Consider the following 25,201-nt stretch of genomic DNA (forward strand, 5'->3'; position numbering starts at 1 on the left):
CTGGGAGAGCGTCAGAAGCTGCTGGGGCCTGGCCGACCCAAACTGGGCCACTGGTGGGGCCTTTCATGTCCCGCCTTCCTCTCGGGGCCTGCCTTTGCCTCTCCCACCCCACTACCCCCAGTGCGGCAATTAGGGCGCTAATTAGGGCTCTTTGATCATCTTTAGAAATGGCTACATGGGGGAGAGACGCTGCCAAGCAATTAGGGGCAGAGAGGCTGGGAGCTCGGGCACCTCTTCAGGGGGTGGGGCTGCCGAGGACCCTCAGACACCCCCTGCCCTCCTCCCTCCAGGAGGGTATGCCCCCAGCCTGGCCATAAACTCCTCAGGGAATAGAGGCAGATGGGAACCCCCGCCTCCCCATCTGAGCCCTGGAGATAGAGCCGGCCCCTATCCACCGGCCCCCCTCCGGCTGGCCCCCAGCCCAACCGTCAGCTCTTCTGGCCTGTCCAGGCCCCTTTGATGGAGCCGCAGGAACAAGGGCTTCATTGACAGAAGGGGGGCCTCAGAGCCGGGACCGTGAAACTTCAAAGGTAAGGGTCGAGCCCACTACCCCGATCCCTCCCCCGACCCTGGCCCCCCCTCCCGAGTACCCCCCCAGTCTGTCCTCTATATAGCCCCCCAAGCCCCAGTCCCCTGTGGGCTCCCGGGAGTTAAGGGCCAGGTGAGGGGCCACCGGAGGGAAGTGGGTGATTTTGATGTCCAAGGAAAGTCAGGTGGCTTGGGGGATAAGAATCCAACACCCAGGGGCCAAAAGGCAGTGGGAGGCAGAAAAGAAAGGATAAACACCTGGAGGGTGGACCCCAAGAGGGAAAGAGGGCAGGGTCGCTTGGCCCAGCTCCCGGTCACCATGCTGCTGCTCGTGCTGCTGCTGCTGCTGCCCCTCTCAGACCCATGGGCTGTCCATGGGCACCCACTCTACATGCGCCTGCCCCCCAGCATCCTGCAAGGTGAGCCTGGGTTAGACTGAGGGGGCGCCCGAGGTGGGAGGAACACAGAGGAAGTGGGTCCGGGCCAGGGGAGCGTGACCTTGCCACCCCCACTCATCTGGACCTTTGGCCCCTTCGGCCCACCCGGAGAGGAGAAGGGACCAGGAACTGTGGCACAGGTGGGCAAGGAAGAGGGAGAACAAGGGTGCAGAGGGAAGGGGACCTGGCAGCAGCCACCAGAGGGGGGAGCTTGGGGGAAGGTTCTGGGTTTAGCAGGAGGAAGAGTCCTGGGTGGCATCTCCTTGGCTCTCTAGGCCTGCAGGTGGGCTGCTTGACCCCGATACTTTGTCAAGAAGCCCGGATTTTGTGATGTCTCTACCTCTGGGGTGCTGATTTCCTTCAAGGTTTTTAAGGAAAGTCCCTTTTCAAAGATTCCAGCCCAGCTCAGTTGAATTACAGAGAACCCTTGGGTTGAGAATCTGGGGCCATCTGCTCTGAGCGCTGGGCCCTGGGGCCCTGGGACCCCCCCCATTCTGCTGAGGTGCTCCCGGAGCCCCACCTGATGCCCCCATCTCCCCAGACAGGCTCAGGGCTGGAGCCTGAGGTTCTTCCCCAGCCGCAGGTAAATTGTACCCCATGTCCCAGCAGCTCTGTCAGCCCATGGCACGAGAGCACTGCAGGCCGCCCAGAGGAGCGCCCAGTGGACAGTTAATCGAGTGGCGATGGAGATTCGACACAGACTGCATGAGTGCAGTGGCTGTGCCAACCATACCATCCCGTGCCCGGGTGAGCTTGCCCTGACTACCCTGGGCCTGACCTCCTGTCCATCCTATCCCTTCCCTTCACACTTGACTCCCTCTTGGGGACAGAGACTAGGTGGGGCTGCCACCAAGACAATGCTGATGAAGGTCTTGCCAAGAAGAAAAGGCACGCCAGGCCTGGGACATAGTCTGTGCAAAGGCAGGAGGACAGGAAGAGTCTGGGCTCATTGGGTGGACAGTGAGAAGTTCATGGTGAAATAAACCCTGGCTGCTGGGGGGTGGACTAACAGAGGGGAGCGGTAGGGCAGAGAGAGGACCCAGGCTCAGCCTGGGGTGCAAGAGGGGTGGAAGGCTAGCCATGAGGCTCAGAGGTCTGTGTCTCAGCAGGCGCTGGGCGTCCCAGGCCTCCGGCCCCCCTCCTCCAGGATCCAGCAGAGCCAGGTAGGACTGAAAGGACCCCAGGGGGCAAAGCCAAGGGCGGGGTCAACCCTGGAAGGGCCTTGAGGGTGAGGGGGCCAGGACTTGTCCCCTGTGACGCCTATACCACCTTTCTAGGGCCTTGTGGCGAGAGGCGCCCAAGCTCTGTCAATGTGACACGGGCCCACGGCCGCATTGTTGGGGGCAGCGCTGCTCCGCCCGGAGCCTGGCCCTGGCTGGTGAGGCTGCAGCTCGGAGGGCAGCCTCTGTGTGGCGGCGTCCTGGTGGCGGCGTCCTGGGTGCTCACCGCGGCGCACTGCTTCGCGGGGTACGTTGACCCCAGGCCCTTGACCAGCCCACACCCCCAGTGCGCGGTGTGACTCTTTCGGGGTCGTCTGGCGGGCGACACACGCGAGGGCTGGTCTCTGCTGCCCCCTGGCGGCGGTCACCGCCTTGCCCTGCTCCCGGCCTCAAGGCGCCCTCGCCGCCTTGGGTGCGGATTATCTGGGAACACCCGGCTGGGCAAGGCTCCTGAACTTACTGGAGGGGCCCGCCTCTCCCCCGCCCACCTTCCCTGCCCCGCGAGAAGAGCGGAGACAGAGAGAGCCCGGCGTGTGGGCCTGCTGAGTGGTGCCCCCGTGGGCGGAGGGCAGGGTCTCAGGGGACTCGCCGCTTGTCCCGCAGTGCCCAGAACGAGCTTCTGTGGACAGTGACGCTAGCCGAAGGGCCCCAGGGGGAGCAAGCAGAGGAGGTGCCGGTGAACCGCATCTTGCCGCACCCCAAGGTGAGAGGACAGACGCCAGGCTCTCAGAGTGGGGAACAGCACCCCCACCCCACACTTCATCACTATTGCGCGGCCACTCCCTCCGCAGTTTGACCCGCGGACCTTCCACAACGACCTGGCCCTGGTGCAGCTGTGGACGCCCGTGAGCCCGGTTGGGGCGTGGCGCCCTGTGTGCCTGCCCCGGGGCCCCCGGGAACCCCCAGCCGGCACCGCTTGCGCCATCGCGGGCTGGGGGGCCCTCTTCGAAGGTATGGGGCTGCTTCCAGTGTGAGTGCGATGAATGGGGGGTTAGGGTGATGGAGTTGGGGAAGGCCGGGTGTAGGGCATCTGACCCCCCCATCACCTTTGAGAAATACTGTCTGATCTTGTAAAGGGGGAGGAATCATGGGGGTAGTGGGAGGAGGGACCTGCTAGAAAGGCCCCTGCCCTCCAAGGCCTGAGCTCTCTCCCCGGATTTCTTGTAGATGGGCCTGAGGCGGAGGCGGTGAGAGAGGCAAGAGTGCCCCTGCTCAGCACTGACACCTGCAAAAGGGCCCTGGGGCCCGAGCTGCACCCCAGCAGCATGCTATGTGCTGGCTACCTGGCCGGGGGCGTGGACTCCTGCCAGGTAGGAGCCCTGATTGATGTTAGGGTGCTGAGCAGGCTGCTCCCCAGGGACAGGACAGCTTCTTTCCTTCGGCAGTTGGTTGTCATTCAACTTGTTTGAGCTTTCATGTCCCCACCACTAAAAGGGGGTACAAGGGTAGAATCCCCAGAACTCAGAACTGCCCCACCCTGCCAAGTGTCAGGCTGGCAGAGGAGAGGGGCAGGTCGATGAAGTACTCTCTCTTTCGGCTTGGGTCCTGCAGGGTGACTCTGGAGGCCCCCTGACCTGTTCTGAGCCTGGGCCCCGCCCCAGGGAGGTCCTGTATGGAGTCACCTCCTGGGGGGATGGATGCGGAGAGCCAGGGAAGCCTGGGGTTTACACTCGTGTGGCCGTGTTCAAAGACTGGCTCCAGGAACAGATGAGTGGTGAGTGCCCCGTTCCTATTCACCTCTCCCCGAAGTGGAGAGGTGACAAGTGGAGAGTGCCCTTGGGACAAGCCCCTCTACATCCCATCGGCTCCCAGCCCCCTTAGTGCGTGGGGGAAAGCCTGTCCTCCCTTCGGGGAAGAGCTGCAAGGGCTAAGGTCCAAAGCCGGGGCTGAATCGGCCGCGGCTGCCCCCCACCCCCACCCCCCACAGCAAACCCCTCCAGCCGGGAGCCCAGTTGCAGGGAGCTGCTGGCCTGGGAGCCCCCCGGGGAGCCGCCGGCAAACGCCGCCCCGCCCTGCGCCTTCTACGCCCGCCTGTGCCCTGGGCCCGCGGCCGCCTGCGCTCGTCTGGCGCACCAGCAGTGCCTGCAGCGCCGAAGGCGATGCGGTGAGTCCAGTTCCCAGGGCTGGCCCGGCGGACGGGGGCCTGGCCCAGGTCTGACCGCCTCTCGGACCCTTGTCCCGCCCGCAGAGCTGCGCTCGCTGGCGCACACCCTGCTGGGCCTGCTGCGGGGCGCTCAGGAACTGCTTGGCCCGAGCCCAGGGATGCGGCGCCTGGCCCCCACCCTGGCTCGCCCCGCTCTGTCGCTCCCGGAGCCTCCCAGACACCCCGCCCGCGAGCAGCGGCTGCACCCAGGTACCCCGCGCCTTCACACTCCAGCCCCAGCACCCCCCGCCACCAACTGCGCGGAGACGATCCCCTAACGCTGCGTCTCCCCAGGATCGCGGGCTGCGGGCGCTCGGTTCTCGAAGCGGAGGCCAGAGCAGCGCGTGGAAGCGAACGGTAATGACGCCCCCTGCGGGCCTTTGCCGGGAGAGTAGCAGGCCAAGGGGTGGCCAGGGGATTCGTGAGACAACCGCCAGACTGGATCTCCCCACCTGAGCCCCCGCCAACCCCCCCGCAGTAGGGAGGATGACTCTTTGGGGGTTCCGTTCAACAGAGACCATCTGCTTTTGTTATCACTTAACCTCTCTGATCCTCAGTTTCCCATCTGTAGCACGAGGAGAAATCTGCCCCCTGGGAGGCAGTCCACTGAGGTCCTTGTGGGAATCCCACCCGGCTCCTTTCCGCTGCGTTTACTGCTGTTCCCAGGACCTCTCCCCTTCCTGCAGGTTGCCCTGGGCTGGAGAGTTTGCAACAGAAGTTGACCACCCTTCAAGGCACCCATGCCTGGATCCTGCAGGTCCCAGCAGAGCACTTGGCCATGGACTTCCACGAGGTAGGTCGTCAGTCTTCCCACATTCACTCAAAGTGGCCTCAGAAGGCTGTCCTGGGTCAGCCCTGATGAGTAGGGGGACAGAAGGGGCACCCTCCACAGCAGGAGGGAGGACCTGCTCCCCAGCAACTTGGGGTGGAGGCGGGGGGGGGGTGTCTTGGGAGAAAGGGGCAGGGAAGTCATCTGTGTGTAAGCTGGGGTGCTGGGTGGATGTGAAGGTGTGGGGGGAGGTGTGAGTAGAAGGGCACGTGGGGGTGTCTAAGTGAGCAGGAAGTGTGCAGGATTGGGAGGGTATGGAGAGGAGAGGAGCGGATCTGGGTGAGAGTTTCTGGGGGCCCGGAGGAGGCAGACCAACAGCTGGGTTGTGGGACTCTGAGCCCCCTCCTCCTTCTTCAGGTCCTGGCCGATCTGGGCTCCAAGACGCTGACCGGCCTCTTCCGAGCCTGGGTGCGGGCAGGCTTGGGGGGCCAACACGTGGTCTTCGGAGGCCTGGTAGGCCTGGAGCCGGCCACGATGGCTCGCAGCCTCCCCCGCTTGCTGGTGCAGGCCCTGCAGGCCTTCCGTTTGGCCGCACTCGCAGAGGCAGAGGGGGCCCGGATGGGTTCAAGGCAGAGCCAGGGGCTGGGGAGGAAGGGGCACCCCCCACTCAGTCCTCAGATTTCCCCAGCCAGGGGGCCATGAACCATGTCTGGGCCCCCAACCCCTGGTTAAGACCTACCCCTCCAAGGGGCTCCTGTGATAACAATTTGTCCCAGCCACAGTTGATTGGGTTGGGGGGGTGGGGGGCCTGGGTCCATGTGTCTTCCCAGATATGTCATCAGAAAATCCTGGCTGCTTTAATAAACGTTATTTATGATCTACAGCGATAACTCTGGAGCTTTCTTGGGATGAGAACTGGGTGGGTGAACATTAGGGCCCAACCTCCAGTAGCAGTTGGCAGAGGTCACAGAGACACTGGAGAGAGGCTGCTAAGTCCCCATTTCCGCGTACATGTCTGCTCCTCAAGAAATGGCAACAGCTGACCTATCACCACTCCCCTCCCCGTGGATGGCCAGCACTGCCCCCAGTGTCCAGTGCCTCTACCCAGCCCCCATCCCTACTGCTAGTCGTGGGGAGTTCCAGCCTCCTGTCCTTGGGCTCCTGCCTGGCGGCCAGTCCCCATCCCCACCCCACCCCCTCGGCACCTGCCTTGGGTTTTATACCCGGAGCCATGCCCAGACGTGTCAGATTGCATTTCCGGGCTGCCACTTCCCTTTGCACACGACCCCCCCCTCCCCGCACCTGTCCCCTCTCCTACCCATCCACATTCCCCAGCCCTGTCGACTGAAGGGGCAGCCACAAGACCCAGCCAGAGGGACAGGATGGAGGGACCCAGGCTGACGCTGGGGCTGCTGGCTATACTGGTTGTTTGTGGTAAGATCAAACATCACCCCGTCCTGAAGGGCCCTCAGGACTCACACCAGGGCCCCTACTGCATGGTCCCTCCTACCCTACCTACCCGGTGCTCCCTCCCTTAACATCGGGCCCAACCTCCCACCCCCACTGCTATTTCTCCCTGGAGGGGCAGGAGTGGTAGGATCCCCATGCTGAGCCCAGCCCCATGGCCCAGCAGGATTTCAGGGCAGCTCCCTTCCTGTCCACCCTGTCCTGCACCCCACCCGTCCCCAGGTAGCTGGGGCCTGAACGAGGAGGAACGGCTAATTCGGCACCTATTTGAAGAGAAAGGCTACAACAAGGAGCTCCGGCCGGCACACCAGGGGGAGAGTGTAGAGGTCTCGCTGGCCCTCACACTCTCCAACCTCATCTCCCTGGTGAGACCCCCCCTCTGTGACTGAGCTGGGGAGGGGAGAGTAGGGACAGCTCTTGGGAGGCCTGCCTGTCTCCCGGACTGGGATGACCAGGGAGGAAGTTCAAGGCCCCAGCCTGGACTATGGTAGCTCCTGTCCCAAGGAAGCAGGCTCCAGTGTTCTGCACGCTCAATGCTGCCACAGGCTTTGGCCTGATCCCCCTCCCCCCCCAGCTTCAGCTCTGGGGTGTGCCCCATATCAGACCCATGATACACTTCAGAGGCCACACGCTGTCCCTGCTCCTGGGTCTGCCCACCCTCTACTGACTGTGAATGCTTGTGGCAGAAGTCTGATTAGGCCAATTGCCATGGTTTCCCCTGGGTGGCGGCTGGGAGTAGGTGCTTGGTGAATGTACGTAGGTGGAAGAACCATGAGGGCCCTGGGGGACAGCCGTCTCGTGTGTGATTACAGAAAGAAGTGGAGGAGACCCTCACCACTAACGTGTGGATTGAGCACGTAAGGATACCCCACTCGGTGCTGGGGTGTGGGGTGAGGGTGCAAGACCCAGGCTTCCCTGTGCTCCCTTTTGCTTGGGGATCTCCAGGAGAGGATCGTCTTGTCCTCCGGGAGGAGCTGACTTCTATCCAGAAGCCCAGCTGCCCTTCCCACCACCTTGAACAGTCACTAGCTAGCTCAGATAGAGACTTCTGGTAGACTGGGATCCTTCATCTATAGGGAAACTGTCACAACATCCTGATTTTATTAGAAGACACTCTTCTGCCACCTGTCAGAAGTTCATAATACAGATATACATCTTCTATGCCCACAATGGAAATATGCTCCCTTGATTGTGCAGTGTACGTTCTACACAGCTGTACATGACAGGTCTCAGTCCTAACTTTGTACCATCTCCCCCAAACCTCTTATCACAGCTCCCAGACCCTGCCCAGTCTTCCCTCAGGGAAGTGAGGAGAGTTAAGGGGGGAAAAGGGAGCCTGGGCAACAGCTGAACCTACCACTGACACCTCTTTTGGGCTTCCAGGGCTGGACAGACAGCCGGCTGCAGTGGAATGCTGAAGAATTTGGGAATATCAGTGTCCTGCGCCTGCCCCCTGACATGCTGTGGCTCCCAGAGATTGTGCTGGAGAACAAGTTGAGCCGCAGCCCTCTCTGGCATCCCCTCCCCACTTTGCTCCCCTAAACCCTGCCATTTCCAAGCTGGCTGGCATTGATGGTGACCCCTTGTCCTTGTCCCTCAGCAACGACGGCTCCTTCCAGATTTCCTACTCCTGCAATGTGCTCATCTACCCCTCGGGCTATGTGTACTGGCTGCCACCCGCCATCTTCCGCTCTTCCTGCCCCATCTCCGTCACCTACTTCCCCTTTGACTGGCAGAACTGCTCCCTCAAGTTCAGGTGCTCTCACTTCTCCCGCCACCCTTCACCCCGGCCAGGGACTGAGACAGGTCCATGAAGCACTCTCGGGCAGAGGCCCCCACTCTGTCCTGATGAGAGCTCCCTCACATCCCCGATGGCCCCTCTGACCATGAACCTTCTCCACTACTAGCCTTCCCCCACCCCCTGCCATCAGTGGCCACGCCCAATGGCTGAGGACCCCCCTCTACTCACTGCCCTCCCCAGTTCCCTCAAGTACACAGCCAAGGAGATCACCCTGAGTCTGAAGCAAGAGGAAGAAGAGGGCCGCTTCTACCCTGTGGAGTGGATCATCATTGACCCCGAGGGCTTCACAGGTGCTGGGAGTAGCGGCTGTGGGTGGGCAGGCCCTCAGACACACACCCACAGGTACAGTCACCCTGACACTGCCCCTCCCCAGAGATGCACCTGCACACACACACACACACACACACACACACACACACACACGCACACACCTGGAACATGGACCTACAGGCACACAGACTGACAGAGAGACACCGATGGACAGACACACACTGACCCACAGAGAAACATACACAGACATACTTACTGACACAAATCTAGCACACTGAAAGGAAAAGAAGTCCAACTGGAGGGACTCTGTCCCTCAGGCAGAGACCGACAGGTTCCAGGGCCACACTCCTGCTGCTGCCCAGGCCAGAAGACCCTCCTGGATCTGGACAGGGTCCCTGGGGATGGATGTGGCTGACAGATAAGAGGGGTCGTTAGTCTTCTGTTCCCAGTCAGCCCAGAGATATGGTTGCGGCTTTAGGGGACTCTACCGTTGTGTGTGCCGCCCCCTACTAACACCCCCACCCCCATCTATGAGTGGGCTCAGATCTTCTAGGGGTCCCCCACCCCATGCCACTGTCCATCACAGGAGACCAATGCCACAGTAGTCCCAAGGCTACTCCATCCCCGAGGAGTGGAGGGGGAGGGATTGGTCTTACCCTTGCTGTATCATTATCTCTAAGACTTATTTGAACCAAATTATGGCCTTAGCTTCTATATCTTCCAAGAAGAGGGGGAAACACTCCCAGAGGAGAATTTCTTCCTTGCAGATTGAAACCTCCGTCCCAACCCCCCAGGGAGGGAAACCTGCAAACAGAACCCCAGCCGTCCTTCACATGCCCCCTCTCCCCAGCCCCCACTCCTGCCCTGAGCCCACCCCGTGCCCCCTTGCCCAACTTGACACCAAGGTGTCCTTCTGCTGCCCTCAGAGAATGGGGAGTGGGAGATAGTGCACCGGCCAGCCAGGATCAACATGGACCTCAGTGTCCCACTGGACAGTCCAGGCCGTCAGGACGTCTCCTTCTACCTCATCATCCGCCGCAAGCCCCTCTTCTACGTCATCAACATCCTGGTGCCCTGCGTGCTCATCTCCTTCATGATCAACCTGGTCTTCTACCTGCCGGCGGACAGTGAGCCTCAGAGCCTATCCCAGCCCCCTGCTGCCTGGGGCGCCTTTCCCACTCCCTGAGCCTCGGCCTCCCAACCCTCCCTTCCCTTCCTCCTGGGAGACATAAGGGGGTCACCACTTCCAGGGCTTCCTGCCCAGGGTCCAAGCAGGAGGGGCATGTGGCCAGCCAGAGGGAGGGTTTTGTGATGCTGTCCAACACCCCCAAATGGACAGGGCCCCTGGGGAGTCCATCTCTCTTGGACCTTGCTTCTGCTTCTCACAGTGGGACTTCCCAAGGAAGTTCCCAAGAGAGAACAACAAGACTGTCCCTCTGTCAGAGCAGATACCAGGTCTGTCCTGGTCACCATGTATGACCACAGGCCTGGCACACAGAAGACCATCCGCTTGGAACCAGTGGGTGGCTGAAGGGATCTCTGGGAAGCCAGGCATGGGGGCATGCAGGTGATGTTCTTTTGGTTCTAGAAGGGCATGTGTAATCTGTGCTCACTTGGTTTCGCAATAGTTTCAGAGTATTTACTAGAAGTAAGGCACAGTGAGTCCCAGGGACAAGTGTGATCCAGCCTCCTTTGCGGGCTGAGATTGGACTCTGCAGGTCTGAGAGCATGGCCTCCAGGGTAGGATAATGGGGGAAGCTTTCCTGGAAGAGGTGGTGCTTGAGCTGGAGATGGGATGGGACGCAGCTTCCAGGTAGAGAAGGGGCCCTGGGGCAGCGCTGTGGGCCTGTGACTGCAGTAGCCACCTCAGAGTGCTCAGGGGCTCCAATGGGAGGAGCTGGGCAGTGCTGGGCCAGGGATCTCTGAGTGGAGGACTAGGAGTTGGGGAAATATGGGGGCTCTGAGGATGCCCTGGAACTTTCTATACAGGGGGACACACCAGACCTGTGATTTTTGGAGGGCCGAGTGGCAGCAAGCTGGCTAACAGTGAGACCTGGTGATCACTGAGCCCCAGGCAGCATGATGAGCATTTAACACTCACTCTCTCACTTGGTCCTCACAACATTCCGCAGTTGTGAAAACTGAGGCACAGAATGGTTAGGCTACTTGTCTAAGGTCACTCAGCAAGTAAGTGCCAGAGCCGGGATTTGAACCCATGTGCTCTACCTTGGTACCCCCACAATGTTAATCAGGGTATGGTGGCTTTAGTGACCAGTGGTGCAGGGGCCATGGTAGGACCCACTGGGCCCAAGACCAGAGGGAACAGCTGCTAAGTCCCAGGCTCCCCCAGGTGGCGAGAAGACGTCGATGGCCATCTCAGTGCTCCTGGCTCAGTCTGTCTTCCTGCTGCTCATCTCCAAGAGGCTGCCAGCCACGTCCATCGCCATCCCCCTCATTGGCAAGTGAGTGATGTCTGTGCCATGCCACACACCCCCAGCCAGCCCCGCCCACCACGCCCTGCCACGCCCTGCCCCACCAGGGCTCCACAGTGAGTGTGTCCCTACAGATTCCTGCTCTTCGGCATGGTGTTGGTGACCATGGTCGTCGTGATCTGCGTCATCGTGCTCAACATCCACTTCCGCACCCCCAGCACGCACGTGCTGTCTGAGGGGGTCAAGAAGGTGAGGGCTCTCAGCCAAAAGCTGGAGACGGTCCGGCAGTCCCTTCACAGGAGAGCAGGGAAAGACCCCCGGCATGATTGCACGGCTACGCCGGCCTTGCGTGACCCAAACTCCACATGCTGCTACCCACGCCACATGGTCGACTCTCCTGGCTGGCTGCGACTCAGAAGGATCCCGACACAGAGGAGCACAAGCTGCACAGTCTCCTCTCTATGAAGTTCAAGGACAGGCAAAAACATCCTTTAGCGATAGAAATTGGGAGGCGGTTTCCCCAAGGGGGTCGAGGGAAGTGACAGGCAGAAGCACCAGGGACCTTTTGGGAGCCCGTCGGAGATCTCTTCTGGGGGGTGTTTACATAGTTGACAGCATCTATAAAAATTCATCTAGCTCTACACTTCAGGGCTGCCCATTCTGCTGTATGTTTCCTCTACCCTTGATGGAAAAAAAGGCAAGGAATGTGGGCATGGCATGCCCAGGAAGGGGTGTCCTTGCCTCTCAGCCGCTGCTCGCTGTTCTGGGAAGGTTGAGGGCTTGTTTGGTCTTCAGCGTCTGGAGAAGAGCGCGGAGCATTGGGGGCCTTGTTCTTTTTTGTTTTGCGTATATAATTCATTTTGAACAAATGAGCTCTGCTTTGTGCTGTGGACAATGAGGGACAGTTGGAAGCAAGCTAAGGGTCCGTCACGAGAGGATGGGGGACCCCGGGACAGCATGTGACTCAGCAGTACTTTGTGGCAGTCGGGAATGGACTCACAGACATTTCAATGTGCCAAGGTGGCGCATGTCAGTAAAATAGCCTTCCTGTGTCCCCCGTCCCCCCCACCCCCGACCTGCTGCAGCTCTTCCTGGAGACCCTGCCGGAACTGCTACACATGTCCCGCCCGGCGGACAATGGACCTGGTCCGGGGGCTCTGGTCCGGAGGACCAGCTCCCTGGGCTACATTTCCAAGGCTGAGGAGTACTTCCTGCTCAAGTCCCGAAGTGACCTCATGTTTGAGAAGCAGTCCGAGCGCCACGGCCTGGCCCGGCGCCTCACCACCGCACGTGGGTCCCTGCCGGGGGGCTTAGGGGTGCGGCCCATCCACGGAAGGTGGGCTGGAGGCAGGTCTCATGTCCCGCTCTGGCCTGGTCTCCACAGGCCGGCTCCCTGCAGGCTCTGAGCAGGCCCAGCAGGAGCTCTTGAGTGAGCTGAAGCCAGCCGTGGATGGGGCCAACTTCATCGTCAGCCACATGAAGGACCAGAACAGTTACAATGAGGTGAGTAGCCACAGAGGGCTGATGCCTAGAGTGTATCCTGTCTCGCTTCCCCTCAGAGACACGTACCCACTGAGAGGAAGGAGTTCATGGTGGGTGCAGACCCCGGGCACCGCTAGTATGTCGAGCCTCCATCTGGAACCCTCTGGCAGCTCACTGCACACAGCGTGCACCCAGGCATAGCCACAGGCACGTAGCTCCCTTAGGGTTCCTTCTTTTTCTTCTTCTTTTTTTAAAAAAAAAATATTTTATTTGTTTATTTGACAGAGATCACAAGTAGGCAGAGAGGCAGGCAGAGAGAGAGGGGGAGGCAGGCAGAGAGAGTAGGGAGCAGGAACCCTGCTGAGCAGAGAGCCTGATGCGGGGCTCTATCCCAGGACGCTGAGATCATGACCTGAGCTGAAGGCAGAGGCTCAACCCACTGAGCCACCCAGGCACCCCTAGGGTTCTTTCTTTGTTGCCAGACCCGTCATTTTCTGTCCCTGCTCAACTCCAAGTCTGATGTTCTGGACACAAGTGGCCGTTTAAAAGGCAGCCTTAGGTGGTCGTTCAGTATTATATGATTTTTAAACTTCTCTCTTGAGAAAGGGGCCCTGTTTTCCAGTTCACATAGTGGCCAGCATGGCATTGAGAGGCGGGGAGGGTGAAGAGGGAGGAGAGGGGACGATGCAACCTTCCTCAGCCCCTCGAGAGAGACTGCTGGCACCCCAGCTCTTCTTCAGCCCCTGGAGCTCTGCAGTGGGGTGAGGAGGAGGGCTGTGGCCCCATTCTTGGTCTCCTGGACAGAGGGAACACACCAGCTTGTCCCATCCACTGCTAGCCAGGGGCAACCCCCACAGATACACTGAGACCATGCCTCTGTCCCTGGGCCCGGGCTTGGGGTATAGGCCCATGGTTTAAGAGCCTTCCCCACCATCCTGTCTCTGCCCCCTCCCCCCAGGAGAAGGACTGCTGGAACCGAGTGGCCCGCACAGTGGACCGACTCTGCCTGTTTGTGGTGACGCCTATCATGGTGGTGGGCACGACCTGGATCTTCCTGCAAGGCGCCTACAACCAACCTCCACCTCAGCCCTTCCCTGGGGACCCCTTCTCCTACAATGAGCAGGACAAGCGCTTCATCTAGAACAGGCCTGCCCTCCCCTGTTGGCCCAGCTTCCAGGCAGCGTCTGGTGGGCGGGGGCAGGGGCGGAGGGAGGGTGCTAGTCGTGTGGACAGGGATGTCTGACAGAGGACAAGCCCTTCTTGGGGAGGCCAACTTCTGACCCTGGGGCTCGAGTGCAGCTGGTGCTGCAAGGCTGGGGCAGGAAGAGCCGGGCTTTCCTGAGATTAGGGAAGGAAGGGGGAAGCCCCGCTCTTCAACCATGGGTCCTCTACAGCTAAACACCAGGGAGCCGCTGAGGAGAACTGAGAGCGGATATCATCTGGGGGTCAGAGCAGGACAATGTGTGGGGGGAAGGGGGGCTGACTCAGGCTGGGACCCTTCTGTGAGGAATGAGAAAGGCAGAGGCCTCTTCTTCCTCCCCTTCCCTAGATGGGGGTAGAGCAGGTAGGATCCTGTGCTCTCACTTCCCTGTTCCTCCAGCCACCCTCCTTTCCACAACCCCTCAGCCTTGGGCTTCTGAGGCCCCAGTGGGGGTGTTATGTGGGGACACCTCCCTCTCCAGACCTCTTAAGGAAAGAGGATTTCAGCAGGGGTGGGAGCCCCAGGATTGCAAAATGGCCTTCCCCAGACCTTTCTTTCTGCCTTGGTGACTTTGTCTGGGTCCCCTAGGGAAGCCAAGGACTGGGGTGGAAGGGCCAAGCTCAACATTCAAAAAGACCAAAGGTCAGCTTATCAACCTCAGGTCACATGCATGATCGTAGAGCCCTAGAGCTCAGCCCTCCCCCAAGAAGTGTCTCCTCTTGGGCAACTTTTCTCCCCAAAGTAGGGTTTCCATACAATATTTGAGACATATTTTTACTAAAAAACTATTGTTTATCCGAAATTCAAACTTAACTGGGCATCTTGTTTTGTTTTGTTTTGAGGGGTGACAGAGAAAGAAAAGAAAAAAAGAAAGCATAGAGCCCAACAGGGGCTCAGTCTCACCACCCAGGGATGATCACCTGAGCCGAAATCAAGAGTCAGAGACTCAACAGACTGAGCCACCCAGGTGTCCAGAATCCTGTATTTTTATTTGCTTAATTTGAGAACTCTATCCCAAAGGGAGCCCCCAACAATCCTATCCCAAGCGCCAAAGGCCGAGGCTACAGATGCTGGGAGACAAGGTAGCCTACCTCCAAGATGGCCCCAGCGATCTCCACCCCCTGGTATTCATACCCTGAGTAGCACACTCCCACAATGCACTGGGCTTGGTCTGTGTGACTGACAGAAGGAGGCGGAAGTGACGGTGTGTCGCTTCTGAGATTAGGCTCTATAAGACACTGCAGCACTCCCGCTCCCTCACTCTTCACTTTCAGCTGGATCTCTCACTCTGGGGAAGCCAGCTGGCATGCGAGCAGTCCTGTGGAGAGGCCCACCTGGCAAGGACCTGAGCCCCTCTGCCTGCAGCTCCATGAGTGACCTTGGAAGTGGATCCTCCAACCCCGATGGGGCCTTCAGAGGAGATCACCATCCAGGTCAACATCTTGGGTGCAGTCCCATGAGTTCTGGAGCCAGAGCCACCCAGCTAAGCTGCTCCTGGATTCCGGACCCCCCGAAACTGTGTGGAATAGCATATGATTTTTAAGAAACAAAGTTTGGGGGTGCTTTGTTACACCAGAGGATGATCTGGTGTGAGCCGCGCTCATCTCTTAGGTTCAGTTTTCTCATCAACAAAATGTGTAAGTTCCGTTTGTGAGGTGTTGTGAAAATCGAATTTGCTAGTAGTCATAAAGTTCCTTCCTTACACATGTCCTGCAATTTTTCTTAATTAATTTAAATTCAACTAATTAACATACAATGTATTATTTGTTTCAGGGGTACAGGTCTGTGATTTATCAGTCTTATCTAACACCCAGTGCTCATTACCACAAACACTCTCCCCAATGTCTATCACCCACTTACCCTATCCCTTCACCCCCTTCCCCTCCAGCAACCCTCAGTTTGTCTCCTGTGATTAAGAGTCTCTTATGGTTCCGGTCCTGCAAATTTAAGGGCTGATTATTTAACTCATTCCTCAGTTGTGGGCCTGAGTCACAGAAGATGGGCCTGTGGACTCCTACGTCCGAGGCTGGCCAGGGGTCTGAGGGCATATGGGAGCAAACACAGAGGACCCAATTATTCTCCTCCTTGATGTACACACTACAGGTTGTCATAGCTCAACCCATTTCCCTCAGAGGGAACTGGAGACCTCATTCCCTCAGGTATACAAAAGGTGAGATTTTTAGTCTTTCAGTGGAAAGGAACAAAAGACAAACCTCTATTTTTTTTTTAAAGATTTTTTATTTATTTATTTGACAGAGAGAGACCACAAGTAGGCAGAGAGGCAGGCAGAGAGAGAGGAGGAGGCAGGCTCCCCGCAGAGCAGAGAGCCCGATATGGGGCTCGATCCCAGGACCCTGAGATCATGACCTGAGCCAAAGGCAGAGGCTTTAACCCACTGAGCCACCCAGGCGCCCACCTCTTTTTTTTTTTTAACGTGACTATAAAAACTTCTATTCATTTATACTAGGATTTGGGCCCACTGCCACCAGGGAACCCAGTGCCCAGAAAAAGACAAACCTCTTAATGGCAAAACTGACCCTAGTTACTTCTGACTTTCAGTATAAACTGTGCACAGATTCAAAGTACAAATCTTTATTTTTTTCCCCTCTGAATAGAGAAAGTAGCTTGGATTTACACCATCAGATGAGCAGAAAGTCTGGGACCTTCCTGGGGTCTTCCTCTATGAGAGAGTCCCCATCTCAAGCACCAAGACAGATCCTGGATCAGATCCCTCAGTCACTGTCCTTGCTTCTCTCTGCCACATGATGGCACTGTTGGCAACCTCCTGGTGAATCCTCTGCATATTCCTGGCTCAGATGGCCGTGAACTTTACCCCAAAAAGACAACCCCAAAATGCCACACCTGACCAAGAGTGCCCCATGCACAGGTTCCCAGGGTCACAGCAGGACCCCCAACTGCACACATTCCTCCAGCACCGCGGCCCCAGCGCGCTGTCAGCACTGGTCCCCTCTCTGGGTGACAGAGAAACTCCCCAGGGAGTCACCCCCACAGGGGGCCAGCTTCCTGTGAAACCACAGGGTATCCCTACACACTCTTTCCAGGCCATCAGCGCTACTCACTCTCCTTTGAACAGTGATGAATCTGAGGCATGCACTGGGCTGCTAGGAACAGAAACCCAAAGAACATGGTTCAAACCAATAAGGCTCCGTCTTTATTCCATGATGAGATCACAAGGCAGCGGCTGCCACCTTGGCTCAGTGGTCCCACAAAGCTATTAGAGACCCAGGCTCTGGGCTCTCTGCCCAGCAGCCCGGCCCTCATGTTTGTTGCCCCAGGGTGCAAGCAGACTGCTACTGATCCTCACTTCACATCTGTGTTTAACACAGGAAAGGAGCCGGTCATTTCTGACCCCTTTCATCAGGAAGCAAAGGCTCTCCCCTGAAGCCTTTCAGCTGACTTCTATAGACATCCCACAGGTCAAGATGTTATCACACGGCCATCCTTATCTGCAAGGGGGCCTGGGAAATGAACGTTCCAGCCTCCAGAAGAGAAGGTGACAAAGAGGGAGTAACTGTTTGACACAAATGAAGCCTGCAGAAGATTTTCTTTTAATGCTTCCACACACACCCCTTTAGCCCCTCCTGGCAGCGCCAGCCCTCCTCGGGTGACCCGCCCTCCTGAGAACACCGAGGAGACTTGGCCTCTCTCCCACAGCAGATAAGAAGGGGAAAAAAATACATGGGGAGGTGGCATAATTCATACCAGAGGGAAGTCATGCTCCACAACCTTCCTTTTCCCTCCCAGACACTTGTAGAGAAGGGTAAGGGGGAGTCATAAATGTTGGGGTGGGCCAGACCACCATGGCTGGGGGCAGTGTGTGGTTGGGGGAGAATAGGTGGTCCATTATTTAGCAGAAGCCATTAATGGGCATGCCAACATGTGGTCTTGGAGGGACTAGAGAGGGAGAGAGGTACTGCTCTGGGGAGCACCAAAGGGCAAACTGGGGAGAAGGGGCACTGGCTTTGTACACTTCAGGGAAAGGGGGCTACATACCTAGATTCCCAGCGGCAAGAGTGATGCTTGGGAGTGGGGCCTGGAGCAGGACCGAGCACAAGGACAGAAGTGAATGACCGGGGAAGGCAGGTGCCACCACTGCTGTCCCCTCCGACCCCAAAGTCCTGGTGAGGACAGACAGGAGGGACTCAGGCTGTGGAGGCCTGGGGTCTGAGCCAACCTCACCCAGATCTCCAAGGTGGAGTTCCAGCTCACTAAAACATGCTGAAATGCTGCAGACATCATTTATTTGGAGGGAGGGGGACACCTAGCCCTTACATGCCTCCACCACACTGTCCCCCAGGATGCCCATGGGTGGCTAGCACGTATAGAAACCTGCATTTTTTTTTTCCTTGCAAACTTACTGGGACATCCTGACCTGTCTGCTGAATAAATGGTCAAAAGACTGGTAGCCTGAGCCATGGCCACAACTGGCAGAAGGACACTCAGCTCTTAGACCAGCCCCACCCTTCCCCTGACCTCAAACTACAAAGTGGTTGGAGAGTGTTTTCTGGCCCTTCTGGGTTCCCCTCATCTGACTTTCTAGGGGCCACAACCTTGACCTTATCTACCTGTCCTACTGAGCAGTGACTTCCTGTGAGCCGCTCAGGCTTACCCCTGTCTCCCTCAAAATCCCCTGCTGCCCGCTTGGCCTGGGGCCTGTCACATGCTAGGGACCCCCTAAGTTTGTGGATAATTTTTTTTTTAAGGATTTTATTTATTTTTGCGAAAGAGAGAGAGAGCACGTGTGCATTGGGGGAAGGGGCAGAGGGAGAAGCAGGCTCCCCGCTGAGCAGAGAGCCCGATGTGGGGCTCGATTCCAGGACCCTGAGATCGTGGTATGAGCCAAAAGCTGACGCTTAACCCACTGAGCCACCCAGGAGCCCAAGTTTGTAGATAATTTAAGAACTACTGAGGCCACACTGAGGAGCCCCTATTCAGCAGTTGTTCTAGTCCCAAGAGCCCCCAGATTTCAGGTCTTCTTCAGCCCTCCTTCTTTCAAGGCTTACCAGTCTATATGCCATGTCTCAGAGCCTGGGAGGATGCCCAAACTGGCACCCTAATTTGCATTAAGGTATCAAAGCCTGTGGAACGTAGTGGATCTCTCTCCTAGGCTTTGCCTGCAGTGTCTGGGCCCAGTGGAGGAACCCATGAAGATATTAGGCTGGTGGGACAGTCTGTGGTCCTCAACCACATCACAGAGAAACTCTGATACAGAACATGCCTCCATACCTCCCCAAATCCTGAACCCCCCCTGGAGGAAGTAGAATGAGAGAGCCCAATTCAGGGCCCTTCCTCACACTCTGCCTCCCTCCCACATCTCTCTGTCCCTGGCTGTCTTCAGCTCCCCCAAGAGAAGGAACAGGGGCTGGGACAGCAGAATCAGAGAGTGGGGATAGAGGCTGGGCTGTCTCTACTGGAGCAGATAGGCCCCCTCTGTCCCCTCCCCAGCCCAGGTAACATGAGCCTGGCATTTTGTCCATCTTGGAACAGCTGACAGTGCTGTGGTCGGACAGCTGGTGGGGCTGGGCTGGGCTGGCCTGGCTGGGGTGGGAGCTTGGGCTGTTATATGAGACCCAGAGTCTGCATCTCTCTGCCCTGAGCTGGGAGCTGTTGTCCCACCCATCATTGTAGAGAGCTGTGGCACCATGCTCAGGGGCGGCCCAGGGCTGCTGTTCCTCCTGCTGCTGCTGGCTGTCTGCTTGGGTGTGGACACAGGGGATCAGGAGCCTGGGGAGGACTGGAGTAGAGACCCAATGCCCAGGGGACAGAGGGTCTAGAGGGTTACTGAAGCCTGCCCCCACGCCCAGCACCCTACTTCTCCGCATCACACCCTCTTGTGGCCTCTCCCTCTATCTGCCCCATAACCCCTGTACCCAGGCTCAGTGCTGTCTGTTGCAGGAGCCGAGGGCCGGAACCAGGAGGAACGTCTGCTCGGGGACCTGATGCACAGCTACAACCCCCACCTGAGGCCCGCTGAGCGCGATTCGGACGTGGTCAATGTCAGCCTGAAGCTCACACTCACCAACCTCATCTCCCTGGTGAGCCACAGGCCTGGAGAGCAGTGGGGGAGATAAAGGCCCAGTGTACCTGGCCCCTGGGACCTGCTAGGGAGAGGAGGAGGAAGGACTCCACAGGGGGGAGGCTGGGGGGCTAGAAATCTCCCACGAGGGCTGCCCAAGAGGCTGGGGTCCTGTAGCACCCAACGGGGGTCTAGAGGGACTAACATCTGGAGAAGACAAGTGATGGGGGTTCATCCTGCTGTTCTGTACCCCTAGAATGAGCGAGAGGAGGCCCTCACCACCAATGTCTGGATAGAGATGGTAAGAGGCCACCCCCCAGTCTTTTTCTATGGGGTCCCAGTGCCCTTAGAGCTACCTGCCTTCCCCCATCCCCTCCCTGCCTCCTCTGACCCACCTGGGCTGAGCACCATTCCCGGGGGGAGCAGAGGGTGACTTGGCGGAGAGCAGGGCCTGGCAAGCCCACTCCCCCTGCAGCAGTGGTGTGACTATCGCCTGCGCTGGGACCCGCAAGACTACGAAGGCCTCTGGGTGCTGAGGGTGCCGTCCACCATGGTGTGGCGGCCGGATGTCGTGCTGGAAAACAAGTGAGGAGGGATGCAAGCAGGGGTTGGGGGGGACAAAAGGACACAAGGGTAGGGCCCAGTACTAGGGGGCTCCGGGGAAAGGGCCCGGTGAGCAGAAGGTACAGACCGGGAAATACTGGCAGGAGCAGGTGCCGCAGGGGGCAGGGCCAGGCCAGCAGACCCAACCCCCCGCCCGGCCGGGCTCCATCTCCTCTGTCCCGGGTCCTCTGGTGGGCCGCTGCTCTCCCTTGGCCGCGGGGATGAGGGCAGCTGCCACAGAAGCCATCAGGAGTGAATCGACATGGAGGGCTGCACTCGGGGTCACCTCCCACACTTGGCAAGAGCTGGGGAGATGTTAGTACCATTGTGACCAGGCCCTGGTGATGAGGGGACAGGCCGGAGGAAGCCGGGAGGTGGGTGTGGTGGGGGAGCCCTCTGGAAGGAGGTGGTGGACCCTGTGGCCGCGAAGGGCTGCTGTCCCCAGGCCCCATCCACGCAGGGCAAGGGCTGGCCTGGGGCTGCCGGGGACGTGACCCCGCGGCCCGGCCTATGCACAGCGTGGACGGCGTGTTCGAGGTGGCCCTCTACTGCAACGTGCTGGTGTCTCCTGACGGATGTGTCTACTGGCTGCCACCGGCCATCTTCCGCTCATCCTGCCCGGTCTCTGTCACCTACTTCCCCTTCGACTGGCAGAACTGCTCCCTCGTATTCCAGTGAGGCCATTTACCAGGGGCAGGGGACGCGGGGAGGGATTCAGAGCGTGGACCTAAGAGGAGCCTGGCTGGCTGAGGGATGCTAGGCAGTCTCAGCAGGGGCCCAACCCAGCTCTCGGGGGGCCTGTGTGCTTGTCATCTTCAGACACCTGAAGATGCCCACATCCCTCCCTGCTAAGCCACAGTCTCCTTGCTCATCCTCCTTCCCTGCCTCAGTTTCCCTGCCTGTACCCCAAAGGAGGAATTAATGACCAGGGTGTGTGGGCAAGAAGGCACTCACGAGCGTCACCCCTCACCCCATGGAGAGGTGGAGAGTGAATCAGTCTTCTTATCCAGAAATGGGGTGTGGGGGAGAAAGTCTGTTTGAGGGTTTTTCCCATAATTTAGAGAAGTGTTCTTTTCACAAGGAGACCCTCCTTTTTTTTTTTTTTTTAAAAGATTTTATTCATTTGCCAGAGTGAGACACAGCAAGAGAGGGAATATAAGCAGGGGGAGTGGGAGATGGAGAAGCAGGTTTCCTGCTGAGCAGGGAGCTCAGTGAAGGGCTCTATCCCAGGACCTGAGCTGAAGGCAGATGCTTAATGACTGAGCCACGCAGGTGCCCCTCTGGGCTGCACTTTTGAAGGCAATACTGTCCACAGCTTCCTTGGACGATCATCTGGGTGACCTCAGAGGTGGCTTTACCCATACTCAAATGTATCCCCCCTCCCTCCCCATCTCCCAGGTCCCAGACCTACAGCACCAATGAGATCAATCTGCAGCTCAGCCAGGAAGATGGCCAGACCATCGAGTGGATTTTCATCGACCCTGAGGCCTTCACAGGTAAACTTCCTCCCAGGATCCCTGCTGGACCTGGCCTCCAGGGAAGAACCAGACTAAGCTCAGACCCCCTTCCCTGTAACCCAAGGTGAAAACCACAGTAATCCATAAAAATATATCTTTAAAGGCTCAACATAGTTCTTCTCTCCTAGTTTGGGTGGGAGGGGGATCATGTTTCTGGGCTCCTTGAATGGTGCTCCTTTGGGCCTGCGCTGGGCACCCTGCAGCTAGGGGATGGGGGCTTCTCTCTCTGTGCCCACCCTGGCCTGCTTCCCGCAGAGAATGGGGAGTGGGCCATCCGGCACCGGCCTGCCAAGATGCTGCTAGACGTGGAGGCACCGGCGGAGGAGGCAGGCCACCAGAAGGTCGTCTTCTACCTGCTGATCCAGCGCAAACCCCTCTTCTATGTCATCAATATCATTGCACCCTGTGTCCTCATCTCCTCAGTCGCCATCCTCATCTACTTCCTTCCTGCCAAGGGTACCAGGAGCCGGTGGGAGGGGAGCTCTGGCCCCAGGTGGTAGCACAGGGACGAGCTGGGAGGACACAGGGTTGGGGTACCGCACACAGGACCACCTGTCCCTGGAGACCAGGGCCGTCGGCCTCCTTATGGGGTGGGGGAGGTGCCCCACAGCAGAGAAATTGACATCAGCTCTGAAGATCTCTTGGTTATGGGCAGCGGGGGGCCAGAAGTGTACCGTCGCCATTAACGTGCTCCTGGCCCAGACTGTCTTCCTCTTCCTCGTGGCCAAGAAGGTGCCCGAGACCTCCCAGGCAGTGCCACTAATCAGCAAGTAAGGCTGCCCCTCACGCCGACCGCCCACCTCCCCCAACCTTGCCCAGAAGTCAGGGCAGGAAGTCCCTCCTGCCACTCCCACACCCACCTCCCTCAATGCCAACCCCTCACCCTAAGGGATTGGGGGTGTTGGGTGCCAAGAGTGGGGGTGCAGCTAGAGATGAAGGGCCAAAGGGCCCAGCCCCACCTCCTGCTCAACCCTCCACTCAACCCCGGCAGGTACCTCACCTTCCTCCTGGTGGTGACCATCCTCATTGTCGTGAATGCTGTGGTCGTGCTCAACGTGTCTTTGCGGTCCCCCCACACACATTCCATGGCTCGTGGGGTCCGAAAGGCAAGGCCCCTCCCTGCCCACTTCAGCGTCCTCCCGTCCAGTCCACTCACACACGTCCTCCTCTCCACCCCTTCCCCTTCCCTACTCACCTGCCACATTCAGTGGCAAACACCCCTGTGTATATCTTGAAACATGTGCCCCATGGATTAATATAATCCTGAGTGTTTATTATGTGGCCGGTGTATTATGCGTGCAGACGCGTTTGATCATCACAGATCTCCCACAAGGTGGGTTTTAGTCCCATCTCCATTTTGCAAGTGAGGAAGTTGAGGCACAGAGAGATTCATTAACTTACCCAAGGTTGCCTGGCGAGGAAGCAGAGGCAAGATTCCACCCAGGCAGTCTGGCTCCGGAGTCCGTGTGATCTACAGCCAACAGGGACCCTTGTTGCAAATGCAGGTTCTCAGGCCCACCCCAGGCATTCTGGACCAGAACAGCGGGGGTGGGGTCTGGAAACCTGGGTAGGGAGTGCCCTGGTGATACTGCCATGCACACAAGTTGGAGGACCTAGGCTCCCTGTGTTTAGCACAGACCAGCGGAGCTGGGCGGGGTCAAGCCCCTGGCCATCGTGTGCTGCCTCTGGGCCCCTAGTGGCTTGAGCCCTCCCGCTCAACCTTCCCCTTGGGCTCAGAAACCCAGCTCCATACCAGGTCAGCTGGCTTCTAGCTGAAGCCCGCCACCAAATCCTTTCTCCAGGTGTTCCTACGGCTCTTGCCCCAGCTGTTGCGGATGCACATTTGCCCACCTTCCCCAGCAGCTGTGCCCGACCCCCAGCGCCAGCTGCAGAACGGCTCCTCAGGATGGTCGCCCACAGCTGGGGAAGAGGTCGCTCTCAGCCTGCCTCGAAGTGAACTTCTCTTCCGGCAGCGGCAGCACAACGGGCTTGTGAGGGCAGCGCTGGAGAAGCTAGGTGAGGCTGGGGTTGTGGGGTAGGGATGACTGTGGAGACACTCCTCCCCAGGGACTCCAGACAGGGAGGGCTAGCTCTCAGCCAAAGGACCAGGCAGAGCAGATGAATGTTGTTAAGTGTCCCGGGTAAGGAGAGAGAAGCTAGGGCCCCTTGGGAGAGGCTGCCTTCTCAGACTAGTTCTTCTCCGCTCTATTCCCTGACCTTACCCTCTCTCCCACAGAGAAAGGCCCGGAGCCAGGGCACAGCCAGGAGTGGTGCAGCAGCCTGAAGCAGGCCGCCCCCGCCATCCAGGCATGTGTGGAAGCCTGCAACCTGATTGCCCTCGCCCGACACCAGCAGAGTCACTTTGACAGTGTAAGGGGGATTCAGTACCCGGGGAGGGACGTGGAACTGAGACGGGGGCAAGATGAGTGGGGTGGCTGTGGTAGGGCAATGGGATGAGAAAATTGGAACTGGGACACTGGGGCCAGGGGACTATGGCCGAAGGCAGGTTAAGGCCTGGAAGTAGGTGAGAAGGGCCCAAAGCCATGGAGAATAGAGGCCTGCTGGATGGCCAAGGATGACACAGTGATCCAGGGCAGGCTTGGTGTCACTGCTGATCATCCCACACCCCGCCTTTCGCCTCCAGGGGAGTGAGGAGTGGTTCTTGGTGGGCCGCGTACTGGACCGTGTCTGCTTCTTGGCTATGCTCTCACTTTTTGTCTGTGGCACTGCTGGCATCTTCCTCATGGCCCACTACAACCAGGTGCCCGCTCTGCCATTCCCTGGAGACCCCCGCTCATACCTGCCCCCACCTGACTGAGCCAACCAGCAACCAACTGCTGCTAGACACATGGAGTCTTGTCAGCTGGGTTCTTCAGTGGCTGAGGTCATGATGGGCCCTTTGGGAAGTGCCCTGCAGGGCCATGTAGGCCAACGGCCCTGAAAAAAGCACGGGAAATAAAGAGACCAAACTGGAGTTCTGGAGTGGCTGAAAATGGCTGTGGGCAGTGTGTGCTCTTGGGATCACCACATGGCACTGGTTACCTACTCCTGGCAACACCCTCATTTCAGCAAAGCATTAGCAAGCCCCATCATTTCTTTTTTTTTTTTTTTTTAAGATTTTATTTATTCATTTGAGAGAGAGAGAGCATGAGCAGAGGGGAGAGAGAGAAGCAGACTCCCCATTGAGCAGAGAGCCCAACTTGGGGCTCAATCCCAGGACCCGGCGGAGATCATGACCTGAGCCAAAGGCAGTTGTTTAACCGAATGAGCCACCCAGGCGCCCCTTACTCCCCT

The 25,201-nt window shown here is 58.4% G+C and overlaps 3 protein-coding genes across 9 annotated transcripts; all 3 read left to right on the plus strand.

Annotated features, from left to right (window-relative positions):
* Positions 1 to 650: 650 nt before the first annotated feature.
* Positions 651 to 5,958, plus strand: PRSS56 (serine protease 56). 2 transcript variants are annotated; one of them, XM_032355359.1, is made up of 13 exons: positions 651 to 947; positions 1,575 to 1,712; positions 2,075 to 2,128; positions 2,243 to 2,432; positions 2,789 to 2,888; positions 2,977 to 3,136; positions 3,353 to 3,495; positions 3,737 to 3,899; positions 4,113 to 4,289; positions 4,374 to 4,538; positions 4,623 to 4,685; positions 5,015 to 5,121; positions 5,515 to 5,958. In XM_032355359.1, the coding sequence occupies exons 1-13, from the start codon at positions 848 to 850 to the stop codon at positions 5,797 to 5,799; spliced, it is 1,845 nt and encodes a 614-aa protein (XP_032211250.1). In that variant the 5' UTR covers positions 651 to 847; the 3' UTR covers positions 5,800 to 5,958. The 2 variants fall into 2 exon arrangements, with proteins under 2 accessions (XP_032211250.1, XP_032211249.1); XM_032355358.1 differs by having other exon boundaries at positions 4,113 to 4,538.
* Positions 5,959 to 6,354: 396 nt separating this feature from the next.
* Positions 6,355 to 14,638, plus strand: CHRND (cholinergic receptor nicotinic delta subunit). Of its 4 annotated transcripts, XM_032355360.1 has the most exons (12): positions 6,355 to 6,531; positions 6,787 to 6,929; positions 7,377 to 7,421; positions 7,948 to 8,057; positions 8,165 to 8,320; positions 8,546 to 8,655; positions 9,562 to 9,762; positions 10,986 to 11,097; positions 11,202 to 11,316; positions 12,153 to 12,357; positions 12,452 to 12,570; positions 13,508 to 14,638. In XM_032355360.1, the coding sequence occupies exons 1-12, from the start codon at positions 6,480 to 6,482 to the stop codon at positions 13,688 to 13,690; spliced, it is 1,551 nt and encodes a 516-aa protein (XP_032211251.1). In that variant the 5' UTR covers positions 6,355 to 6,479; the 3' UTR covers positions 13,691 to 14,638. The 4 variants fall into 4 exon arrangements, with proteins under 4 accessions (XP_032211251.1, XP_032211252.1, XP_032211253.1 ...); XM_032355361.1 differs by lacking the exon at positions 8,165 to 8,320; XM_032355362.1 differs by lacking the exons at positions 6,355 to 6,531; positions 6,787 to 6,929; positions 7,377 to 7,421 and having other exon boundaries at positions 7,976 to 8,043.
* Positions 14,639 to 19,362: 4,724 nt separating this feature from the next.
* On the plus strand, positions 19,363 to 24,893 carry CHRNG (cholinergic receptor nicotinic gamma subunit). 3 transcript variants are annotated; one of them, XM_032355256.1, is made up of 12 exons: positions 19,363 to 19,471; positions 19,667 to 19,806; positions 20,044 to 20,088; positions 20,263 to 20,372; positions 20,909 to 21,064; positions 21,789 to 21,886; positions 22,163 to 22,363; positions 22,563 to 22,677; positions 22,899 to 23,013; positions 23,710 to 23,923; positions 24,144 to 24,277; positions 24,552 to 24,893. In XM_032355256.1, the coding sequence occupies exons 1-12, from the start codon at positions 19,414 to 19,416 to the stop codon at positions 24,723 to 24,725; spliced, it is 1,560 nt and encodes a 519-aa protein (XP_032211147.1). In that variant the 5' UTR covers positions 19,363 to 19,413; the 3' UTR covers positions 24,726 to 24,893. The 3 variants fall into 3 exon arrangements, with proteins under 3 accessions (XP_032211147.1, XP_032211148.1, XP_032211149.1); XM_032355257.1 differs by having other exon boundaries at positions 20,266 to 20,372; XM_032355258.1 differs by lacking the exons at positions 19,363 to 19,471; positions 19,667 to 19,806; positions 20,044 to 20,088; positions 20,263 to 20,372 and adding an exon at positions 20,383 to 20,705.
* The last annotated feature ends 308 nt before the right edge of the window (positions 24,894 to 25,201 follow it).

Source organism: Mustela erminea, chromosome 8 (assembly GCF_009829155.1).
Source record: "Mustela erminea isolate mMusErm1 chromosome 8, mMusErm1.Pri, whole genome shotgun sequence".
Taxonomy (NCBI): domain Eukaryota; kingdom Metazoa; phylum Chordata; class Mammalia; order Carnivora; family Mustelidae; genus Mustela; species Mustela erminea.

Excerpts from the sequence above, each read along its gene's own strand:
- PRSS56 (XM_032355358.1), top strand. The coding sequence starts at position 848 with ATGCTGCTGCTCGTGCTGCTGCTGCTGCTGCCCCTCTCAGACCCATGG. Across the intron at positions 2,889-2,976 it reads GCATCTTGCCGCACCCCAAG|TTTGACCCGCGGACCTTCCA; the intron begins GTGAGAGGACAG and ends CTCCCTCCGCAG. Across the intron at positions 3,900-4,112 it reads GCTCCAGGAACAGATGAGTG|CAAACCCCTCCAGCCGGGAG; the intron begins GTGAGTGCCCCG and ends CACCCCCCACAG.
- CHRND (XM_032355360.1), top strand. The coding sequence starts at position 6,480 with ATGGAGGGACCCAGGCTGACGCTGGGGCTGCTGGCTATACTGGTTGTT. Across the intron at positions 11,098-11,201 it reads GCCATCCCCCTCATTGGCAA|ATTCCTGCTCTTCGGCATGG; the intron begins GTGAGTGATGTC and ends GTGTCCCTACAG. Across the intron at positions 12,571-13,507 it reads ACCAGAACAGTTACAATGAG|GAGAAGGACTGCTGGAACCG; the intron begins GTGAGTAGCCAC and ends CCCTCCCCCCAG.
- CHRNG (XM_032355256.1), top strand. The coding sequence starts at position 19,414 with ATGCTCAGGGGCGGCCCAGGGCTGCTGTTCCTCCTGCTGCTGCTGGCT. Across the intron at positions 22,364-22,562 it reads CTACTTCCTTCCTGCCAAGG|CGGGGGGCCAGAAGTGTACC; the intron begins GTACCAGGAGCC and ends GGTTATGGGCAG. Across the intron at positions 24,278-24,551 it reads AGCAGAGTCACTTTGACAGT|GGGAGTGAGGAGTGGTTCTT; the intron begins GTAAGGGGGATT and ends TTTCGCCTCCAG.